The sequence below is a fragment of the Balaenoptera borealis genome (assembly GCF_965194805.1).
Source record: "Balaenoptera borealis genome assembly, chromosome: 12".
NCBI lineage: Eukaryota > Metazoa > Chordata > Mammalia > Artiodactyla > Balaenopteridae > Balaenoptera > Balaenoptera borealis.
In genome coordinates this window covers 43,207,966-43,219,253 of record NC_138869.1, presented here as the reverse complement: position 1 = coordinate 43,219,253, position 11,288 = coordinate 43,207,966, and the positions used below count along the sequence as shown (strand labels likewise).

Here is an 11,288-nt window from a genome sequence, read left to right as displayed (position 1 = left end):
TCTCACTCCTCATTTTCCTTGACTCATCAGCAGCATTTGACACAGCTAACCTCCTCCTCTTTGAAGGATGGTCCAAGTGGCTTCCACAGCACCTCACTCTCCTGGGGTTCCTCCCCTTTCCCTAACCACTCCCACTCTGGCTCCTTTGCTGCATTTTCCTCATCTAAGCCTCTAAACGTTGTGTGTCCTAGGACTCAATACAATCTGTTTTCCATCCATACTCCTTCATTGGTGATCTCATCCCATTTCATGACTTAGCCAGCCATCTGTAACTACTGTGCGTTAAGTTGACTACTGAGAGGGTCTGCATCGGCTAAAGATGCCTGGTGAGGTGTGGGTGGACTGCAGGGTGTGAGTGTGGAGGTGTGAGGGTCCATCTCGTGAGGTGCGCGTGGGTGGGTGTGTTGCACACCGGTGCCTGGCGAAATGTAGGTCAGCAGGCCAGGCCCACGATTAAATGGTTAACGGTTGAAACCGTTAGGACCGTTAAAACCGTTAGTAGCGTGCCGTAGCGGGGGCGGGGCCCAGGGGGCGAGGAGTAACTCTCATTGGTCAGAGCGCGCCCTGGGGGCGTGGCCACGCAGCTTAGGCTGCCTCCGCGAGACCAAGTGGCCTCGAGGCAGATCCCCGCAACCCCAGGTCGGGCGCGAGCCGGCCCTCAGAGGTGGAGGCCGGAGGGGTTTGGACAGGGCCGGCTGGAGCGGGGTAGGGTGAAGGTGGGGGGGTGGGGGGTGGGGAGCCGTCGGGTCCTCGCGGATGGGTTCGGGATTCCCGGGGATCTCAAGGAGTTTCCCAGGGCGCTGGCTTCTTCACTTGTCTTACCTTTGAGTGCCTAGTCGCCCTTCCTTTCCCTGTGATGAAAGACCACCCTGGCTCTTCAAGGAACTTGACTTCAGTGCTTATCCTTGGAGAGCTGTTTTCGCCAGATGCGCTGGGGACCACAGCCTCCTGGTCTGCCTCAGAGACGAGAGAGAGAGAGTACGCCCCGGAAGTCAGGGTGAACCGGAACCCAGGGAAACCCACTGGGATTGGTCTTTGATTATTATGACGGAAAATCCCTTGGAGGTCTCTGGAAACAAGGAATGATTTACTCTGGGAGCCCAGAGCATGTCTCCTGGTAGAAAAGAAGAGACTGAAAATGAGAGAGAGTGACTGTACGAGGTTGAGGCGGGCCTGGTGGAGGCCAGAGGGGCCACAAAGTCTGAGGGAGAGACTAGTTTAACCTGTAGCCAAATGGAGGAGCCGTAGGGGCCCTTGGAAGGCCTCGCACCGTGGCCTTAGGATTCTCAGAGTTGAAGACCGGGTCAGATGGGAGGGCTCTGTGCCCCTTAGGACACAGGACACCCTCTTCGGCCCACGTACTCCTCCCTGCCCATCACCGTGCCAAGGCCCTTCTTGTGGAAATAGTCGCGTACACTGAAACCTTTCTCTTCCTTTTATGCTTCCTTTAATGGGATTGGGGGATAAGAGAGAGAGGGAACTCTGCCCTTGAAAGTTTTTAATATGTGCATTTCAGTTTTTATTTACCTTAGAATGGCTAAGGTCCTACCTAAGAATGACTACCTCTTCATTACTCGTGTTGTACTAGCATCTGCAAGGAGCGCTGCCCTCTGAGAATATAAAAGCATGTATACAGATAGCATGGTGACAGGTGAATGCAGAGAGGACAGGTAAACCTGAGACTGAGCACATCAAGCCCCAGGTGGTCGTTAAGCATAGTCGCTGTAACCATGGAATTTCTTCAACCACATTTAAGAAACCTCTTAAGAGTAAGTTAGGTCTGGAACCTGGGGAGTAGTCATTCTAAACCCCAAACCACATGCTATATAAATTACTCTCCTCTGTCAGCATAAACAGAAATGGAAGACAATAGAGGATTTATTATCTATACGTAGTTATAATGGCCTTAAATAATGGCCTTATAGTGGTATGTATAAAATTGTCTAGATTCTTTTCTTTTTTTAAATAAATTTATTTATTTATTTATTTTTGGCTGCGTTGGGTCATCACTGTGCACGGGTCTTCTCTGGTTGCGTCAAGCGGGGGCTATTCTTTGTTGCTGTGCACTGGCTTCTCATTGCGGTGGCTTCTCTTGTCGCGGAGCACAAGCTCTAGGCGCGTGGGCTTCAGTAGTTGTGGCGCGCGGGCTTCAGTAGTTGTGGATCCTGGGCTCTAGAGTGCAGGTTCAGTAGTTGTGGCACATGGGCTTAGTTGCTCCCCGGCATGTGGGATCTTCCCAGACCAGGGCTCAAACCCGTGTCCCCTGCATTGGCAGGCGGATTCTGAACCACTGCGCCACCAGGGAAGTCCAAAAATTGTCTGGATTCTAAATCTAGACTTTAGATGGAGGAAATTCTGCTAGTGTGAATGGAAGAAAAAAACTCGACTATCAAAGAAATAAGTAAACATGAGACTCAGGAATCCCATATTTACTTCATCTCCTTTATTAAAATATATAATAAAATTTGTAATGATCTAGAGACTTGAAATGCAATAACTGAAAACAAATCATATATATTTTTTGAATTATTTATTTATTTATTTATTTATTTTGATTGTGCCGGGTGTTAGTTACGGCATGAGGAATCTTCAGTTGCGGCATGCAGACTTCTTAGTTGCAGCACGCATGCGGGATCTAGTTCTCCGACCAGGGATCGAACAGGGGACCCCTGCATTGGAAGCGCAGAGTCTTACCTACTGGACCACCAGGGAAGTCTCCATATATTTTAAATTTGTGGATACTTGGAAAGTTTTGCTCCATTGTTGTAATTTAGTTCCTATTTAGTTACTCATTTAACAATAAATATTTTCTGAGCACCTATTATTTGCCAGCACAATTTCTAGATTTTGAGGATATAGCAGTGTACAAAAATTCCTATCCTCAAAGAGCTTAAAATTACATTCTGGTAGGCATGGGTGTGCATGCTGAGACAGGCAAAAATAAGATAAATTCATAAAATATGTAGTGTATTAGAATGATAGGGTGGAGAAAAAGCAGGGGAGAGACATAGTGATTATTATTTTTATTTATTTATTTATTTATTTTTGGCCGCGCCACGTGGCATGCAGGATCCTAGTTCCCTGACCAGGGATCCAACCCATGCCCCCCTGCAGTGGAAGTGCGGAGTGCTAACCACTGGACCGCCAGGGTATTCCCCATAGTGATTATTGAGGTTTTACATTTTTGAATAAATAATTTGAGAGAATACCTGAAGGAGGTGGGGTAGCCTATTATGCTGATATCTGAGGAAGGAGTAAACCAAGAAGGAACAGAATGGGCAAGGGATCTGAAGCTGGTGTGTATCAAGTAAGGGAGAGCAATAGTGAGGAGCCCCATAAAGGTATGGAATGGAGTGTAAGTGGGAGAGAGGCAAGGTTAAGGGAAGATTGCAGAGGACACAGAAGAAAACCATGAGAACTCTGGCTGCAGTGAAGAGTTTGAACAAAGGGGTAATATGATCTGACTTATGGTTGGAGTAACTTCCACCCTTTCCTAGAGAAGAGACTATAACTTGGAACAAGGGTGAAATCAGGGAGACCAGTTTGGATTGCGGTAATCCAAGCTTGTGGCAGTGGAATGAGGTTGTCAGATATAGCAAATAAAAATACAGGATGGGCTTCCCTGGTGGCGCAGTGGTTGAGAGTCTGCCTGCCAATGCAGGGGACGCGGGTTCGAGCCCTGGTCTGGGAAGATCCCACATGCCGCAGAGCAACTGGGCCCATGAGCCACAATTACTGAGCCTGCGCGTCTGGAGCTTGTGCTCCGCAGCAAGAGAGGCCGCGATAGTGAGAGGCCCGCGCACCGCGATGAAGAGTGGCCCCCACTTGCCGCAACTAGAGAAAGCCCTTGCACAGGAACGAGGACCCAACACAGCCATAAATAAATAAATAAATAATTTAAAAAAAAAAACCAGGATACCCAGTTAAACTTCTGGATATGTTTTGTAGGAATTACCTTAGTATTTGCTTAAAGATTGGATTTGAGAAAGAGGAGTCAAGGAGGACTCTTAGGTCTTGGCCTGAGCAACTGGAAAGATGAAGTTGCCATTAACTAGAATGGGAAGACTAGATGGGGAATGTTTGAGAGGAAAGATAATGATCTCGGTTTTGGACATGTTAAGTTTTAGGTGCATATTAGTCATCCAAGTAGAGATGTCAAGTCAGCAGTTGAATATGGGAGTCTGAATTTCAGGAGTAGGGTCTGGGCTAGAGGTAGCAACTTTGGGAGTTGTCAGCTAATACAAGGTATTTACTCATTTATTCACTTTTTATTGTGGGAAATTTCAAATATATAAAAGTAGAGATTGTTGATGAATGAACTCCAATGTACCTGTCACCTAGCTTCAACAATTATCAACCCAAGGCCAGTCTGTACCCTTCCCCAGCTGCCCAAGCCCATCTCCATTGTTTTAAAGCAAAGCACAAAAAAATTAGATTATTTCATCCATTTAAAACTTAGGTATATATAAAGATAAAGACTCCGTTTTTATCATAACCAAAATATCATGATCATACTTAAAATGACAATTTCTTAATATCATTAAGTAACTAGTCAATGTTTAAATTTCCTTGATTGTTTTCCTACAATTCAGGATCCAGAATAAGTGGACCTGTACAGTTGACCCTTGAACAACACAGGTTTGAACATCACAGGTCCACTTATACATGGATTTTTTTCAATAGTAAATACTACAGTACTACACAAGCAGTTGGTTGAGTCCTGGGATGTGGAATTGCAGATGTGGAGGAACCACATATACGGAGAGCCAGTTATAAGTTATACCTGGATTTTCAACTGCACTGAGGGTTGGTGCCCTTAACCCCTGCATTGTTCAAGGTCAAGTGTACTTGGTTGATGTGAATTATACATCTCTTCTTTTTTAATTAAAAAAAAAATTTTTTTTTTTTTGGTTTTTTTTTGGCTGCGTTGGGTCTTTGTTACTGCATGCGGGCTTTCTCTAGTTGCGGCAAGCAGGGACTACTCTTTGTTGTGGTGAGCAGGCTTCTCATTGCGGTGGCTTCTCTTGCTGTGCAGCACAGGCTCTAGGCGCACGGGCTTTAGTAGTTGCAGCACATGGGCTCAGTAGTTGAGGCACGTGGGCCCTAGAACGCGTGGGCTCAGTAGTTGCGGCTGGGCTGCGGGCTCTAGGGCATGTGGGCTTCAGTAGTTGTAGCTCGGGGGCTCTAGAGTGCAGGCTCAGTAGTTGTCGTGCACGGGCTTAGTTGCTTCACGGCATGTGGGATCTTCCCAGACCAGGGATCGAACCCATGTCCCCTGCATTGGCAGGCGGATTCTTAACCACTGTGCAACCAAGGAAGTCCCTATACAACTCTTTAAATCTATAGTCTTCCACACCTTCTTTCTTCTTGCCTTTTATGGGTTGAAAGAATAGGGTCATTTAAACTGTAGAATTTCCCACTCTCTGGATTTTGCTAATTGCATTCATTTTGTGCCATTTAACCCCTGTATTTTCTGTAAACTAATCCTTACATCTGGAAGCTTAATCAAATTAAGGCTCAATATTTTTGGTATGTATACTTCTTTGATAATGCTGGGAACCTCCTGTTGAACCTCATCAGGAGGTGCATACTAAGTCTGGGTCTTTCTTTGTGATGAAAAGATCAATCCAGAGGTTTAGGTGTTGCCAGCCTGATCTATCCATTATCAAGTACCCTTATCAGCCCTTCACGTCTTGGTTTTAGCAGCCATTAATGATCATTTACTAGATCCTTTATTTTCATTAGGGCTCCAAAATGATGATGATCTAATTCTACCATTTATTCTATGTTTACTAGCAGGAATACTTCTATAAAGAAGACCTTTTTCTCATCTATATATTGGTTACCCCAAGATACAGTTTAGAAAGGTAAGGTAATTATAGATTCTTTCCCTACCAGTTTTCAGAATAATGAGTTGGTTACCTATCCTCCAAAGTGACTGATGAGGGTTTTTAAAAATATAATTATAAATTTAACAGAGAAAGCCCCTTTAAGTTAGCTCTCTTGTAGTCTTTGGTCCTAGTAATCTTTGATAACTTCCTTGTTGTCTGGTACAACGTGATGTCTAAGACTCATCTTGCACATTTCCTGCCCCAGACCTGGTTCCTTTTAGTGAGGAATGGTATTTCAAGACCCAAATCTGGGTAATAAGGTTGGTCATTATTTCCTGGCATTTTCAGTGGACGGAGCTATGAAACATATTTTTAAAGAGAATAATACATCAGGAGTTAATGATTTTTCAATTTATTTCAAACATAGGATGATAGGGTTTTTGTTTAACTTTGTCATTGATTTTATATTTGTATCTCTTTTATCATACACTGAAAATTTTGATTCCCAATGACATTAATATAATTATTTATTTGCAATATATATATATATGAAAACAGATACACAGATTCCTGTGTTGCTCATTTTTTCCTTAGGATACGCTCCACCAGGGATGTGGAGTCACATCACCATATTTAGAGGCATAAAAAATAAACTCTCTCTGTGGGGCTCAATCACCACCTTGCTTGTTTCACTTTGCTTCTTTGCTGGGATTACTTTTTTCCCTCATTTTGATTTAATTTTAATTGTGTGACTGCATGTAACGATACTTACATAATTCTAAAGTTGAAACTGAAAGCTGCTACATTTGGAGAGGTCTAGCTTAGCTTCCATCTCTAGCCTCTCTACCCACTAAAGATAAACATTTTTATTGGTTTTCAGTTTATCTATCTTCTCTATATGTCCCTCCCTCACTCCCTCCCTTCTTTCCTCCCTTTTTAAGAAAAATATAAGCACATTTGTGTGTGTGTATGTATTTATATTCATATTACCCTGCCTTTTCTTGGATGAAATAACTGCATACCACACACACTGTTCTTCACCTTGCTGTTTTTAACTTAGCAATATATCCTGGAGGTCACTGCCAGAGTATATAGAAGAAATCTTCCTTACTCCTTTTAACAGCTCCATGAAACTCCATTGTGTGAGTGTACCGTAGTTTGTTCAACTATTCCCCAGTTGATGGATATTGGGTTGTTTCTCATCTTGCTATAATAAGATAGTGTTGCACTGAAAAGGCATGTGTATATACAATTTTGTGTTTTTGCCATAGTATTATTGGGATAGATCTCTAGAGGTAGGATTGCTGGATTAAACGCTGAATACATATATATGTCCTAGATAATGCCAAATTCTCCTCCACAGAGAAATACCATTTGGCCTTCCCACCAGAGGTGCATGACAGTGCTTCTTTCCTCACAGCCTCAGTAACAGAATACATCATCATACTTAGATTTCTACCAATTTCATAGGAAAGAAAATAGTCTCAGTATGATTTAATTTGTATCTCGCTTAATGTGAGTGAGATTGCCCATATTTTCACATATATATATAAAGGCTTTTGTGGGTTGTTTTGTTTTGTTTTGTTTTGTTTCTTTCTTTGTTTGGCTGTGCCACTCGGCTGCAGGGTCTTAGTTTCCCAACCAGGGATTGAACCCGCACCCGCAGCAGTGAAAGCAAGGAGTTCTATCCACTGGACCGCCAGGGAATTCCCATATAAGGGCCTTTGTGTTTCTTTTACTGTGAACTGTTGGCTCGTATGTCCTGACCATTTTCTATAACTTTTATGTGATACAAAATTTTCTTTTTAAAATTTTTATGTAGTCAAATTTGTCAGTGATTTTTTTGTTCTGGACTTTGAGTCAAAGTTTTCCCCACTTCCAGGCTATAGAGGAATTTACCAGTTCCCCCACCCCAGTGCTTTTATGGTTTCATTATTATTTTATCTTTGATCCATTGGGAATATTTTGTAGTATATGGTGAAAGGACTAGATCCGATTATTTTTTCATATAGCCATTCAGTTATCCCAACTCTACTTTTTAAAATGTTTATCTCTCCCCAATATATCTGAGATACTACCTTTATCATATGCATACTACATTTCCATTTTCAAATAGATCTATTGCTATATTATAATAGACTATTACATTTTCAAATAGATCTATTGCTGTTCTACTGGTTTGTCTAACTGATCATGTGCCAATATGATGTGTTGAGAGGTGAGGAGACATCCTTGCCTTGCCTTGTTCCTGATCTTAATGGGAAAGCTTTTAGTTTCTCACCATTAAGTATGATGTTAACACAACATTGTAAATTAACTATACTCCAATGAAAATGAAAAAAAAAAAGTATGATGTTAGCTTTGGGTTTTGGGATAGATGTTTTCTATCAAGTTGAGGAAGTTCCCCTCTAGTTTTTACTTTGTTGAGAGTTTTTATCATGAATGGGTGTTGGATTTTATCAAACGCTTTTTTTGTATTTATTGATATGGTTATATGATTTTTCTTCTTTAGCCTGTTGATGTGATGGATTATATTAATTGATTTTTCAAATGTTGAACTAGCCTTGCATGACTTGGTTGTTGTGTATAATTCTTCCTATACATTGTTGGATTCAATTTGCTAATAATTTGTTGAGGACTTTGCATCTATGTTCATGAGACATACTGGTCTGTAGTTTTTTTTGTAATGTCTTTGTCTGGTTATATTATTAGGGTAATGCTGGGCTCATAGAATGAGCTAGAAAGTGTTCCCTCTGCTTCTATCTCTTGGATGAGATTATAGAGAATTAGTATAATTTCTTCCATAAATGTTTGGTAAAATTTACCTGTGAACCAAGCTGGACAATATTGCCAGTTTTTTTTTCTTATTGCCAGTTTTTTTAAAAAAAATAAATTTATTTATTTATTTTTGGCTGTGTTGGGTCTTCATTGCAGTGCGTGGGCTTTTTATTGTGGTGGCTTCTCTCGTTGTGGAGCACGGGCTGTAGGCGCGCGAGCTTCAGTAGTTGTGGCTCACGGGATCCAGAGCACAGGCTCAGTAGTTGTGGCACACGGGCTTAGTTGCTCCGCAGCATGTGGGATCTTCCCGGACCAGAGATCAAACCCGTATCCCCTGCATTGGCAGGCGGATTCTCAACCACTGCGCCACCAGGGAAGCCCTATTGCCAGTTTTTTAAATGAATTTTCTTCAGTTTTCATCTCAATGAGGTATTTTATTAATTTATTTGCATCATGGGAAAGTAATATTGCACTGAACTTCTTTGAAGGTAGTCTACAAAGAGGAAATTATCTAAACTGTGTTCAGTAAGGTTGAGACAAAAAATTAACTGTGATATTTAGTCCCAACCCTGTAGCAACTTTATTCTCAGCGAGGGTGAATGTGAGACACTTGGTGTATTATGAATGAGAGTCCTTTGAACAACTGAGAGCAGGTGCATATGAAAGGCCCCAGGAAACCATGGATTTGTTTGAAAATGGTGAAGCCACAGTCTCTGAGAAAGTAATTAAGAAGAACTTAATAAGTGCCAGTGTCCATATCCAGGCAATATATATTCATGATCTTGAATCCCTACCCCCACACTTAAAGGTAGGTGTTATCTTTATTTAACTGATGAGGAAACAGATTCAAAGAAGTTAACTAATTTGCCCAAGTTCACACCATTTATAAATACAAGAGTCAGGATCTGAACCTTGATCTAGTTCCTCTAAAGCCATAACCTTTCAAGTCATTACCCTGCTGCTCATCAAGGAAGAAATCCAGAGCTTCTGTTTCTAGAAAATACCGAAAACAGAGGCAGTGTTGAGAAACAAGAGTCTGGTGTGCTTGAAACAGCACGGACTTTGGTACTGGGATGACCTAGCATAGAACCTACTTACCTCTAATTATTGGAGAGAACTTGAGCTAATTATTTAGCCTATCTGAGTCTTCACAAACTTTTAATGGGGATAACAACACCTGCCTCACAAAATCATTAACCTTGCATCCTGCAGTGTATCTAGCACTGTGCCTGGCACATAGTAGATGCTGCGTAAATAGTACTACCTTTAGCCCCTTGATTCTGTGGCCTATACACTTAACATTCTTGTAAAATAAGTGGTTATAAACACACAAATGCATCTATTTTTCTAGAAAATTAGAAAACTTCAATGTAACAAATTTCTCTAAACAAGGTTAAAGTATACGAAAAGTATACTAAAATATCTATATTTGTTAAGAACTTATGTTTCATTTTATCTTGATCTATATTGGGGATCTCATATGTGTGGGAATCATTTTCTGATGCCTTCAATGGTAATATACAATCTGATAGATGTGAATGTTCTGTGGGATCAGGGAGACAAAATTTAGAAATTGGGCTTGTTTCATAAAATCCAGGCTCAATGATCATCATAATGAACTGTATTACACAGTATGTTGGATTGGCAGTGAGCAGAGTAGGACACTGCTTGTAAGAGGTGTGGGAAGGCACTTTTCCCCAAAGCACTCACTCTTCAACTAGCTTCTTACTGCCCAAATTCCACAGCTCTCTTGGCATTCCAATATCCTATGGACTGAGAAGAATAAGTCTTCTTGGGAAAGGTTATAGATTAAGTCATTCATTGTATAGGCAATGAAAGAGGTGTTTATTGGTCTTTTGCTAAAAGCAGATTATTAGTAGGGTGGCAGAACAAGAAACAAGAGAGCAAAGGACGGAAGGCAAATTTACTGTTTCACAGGTGGCTGGGCTCTTTCTGGTATTAAGGAGGGGAATTTGTATGCAATTTAACTGCAAAAAAACTCCAAAACAAACAAACCACAAAACCTATTTCTGGCACATAGGTTATGGGAATTTTCACCAGTTGGATGCGAATATAACTGCTGAGATGTCCTCGTCTACATATAATAGTCACCAGTAAAGTAATCTTTGGAAAAAATTATAGTATATTAACCTTTTAAATTAATGTTCCTCTCTTCTTTTTAAAAGGAATAATTGTAAGACATGAATTTTAATATCTGGAATATCAAAGAGATGCTCAGTATTCCCTCAGGCTCTGGGTAAGTTTTCTGGTTATATACTCTGATACTTAAGAGGATCTTATAGTTGCATTGATTTCATAGAAACAGGCTCCCCTTCCTATTAGTTTATACTAATAGGGTTACCCGATATAGCTTCTTCCCTTTCTCTTCCCCTCTCTTGTCACCACTGCACCTTCCCATATTTGTCTTTTTCCTTTTGCCTATTTTCTGATTATAAAAGCAGTATCAATGGCTATGTGTGTTAATTGAGTAATGACTGTCCAGCACTGGACCTAGGGACTATGAGAGTTAGACATGGTCCAGCATCTGGAAACTCTCACCTCATTTGGAGCAATTGCTATTGAAACAGCAAGGATCAAACTCAAGACAATGTTCAGATAAGTGTTCAATTGTGTAGTACAATTTGTAGGCACCATGAAATCAAGAACCACTCCATCTGT

At 41.2% G+C, this 11,288-nt stretch overlaps 1 protein-coding gene across 1 annotated transcript in view; it reads left to right on the top strand.

Annotated features, from left to right (window-relative positions):
* The first annotated feature begins 823 nt into the window (after positions 1-823).
* The window catches only part of IHO1 (interactor of HORMAD1 1), a 37,316-nt gene continuing 26,851 nt past the window's right edge, over positions 824-11,288 (top strand). The window contains exon 1 of the mRNA XM_082348057.1: positions 824-10,866. Within this exon, the coding sequence (XP_082204183.1) occupies positions 10,811-10,866 (56 nt within the window). The 5' untranslated portion in view covers positions 824-10,810. The remainder of the gene's footprint in view (positions 10,867-11,288) is intronic.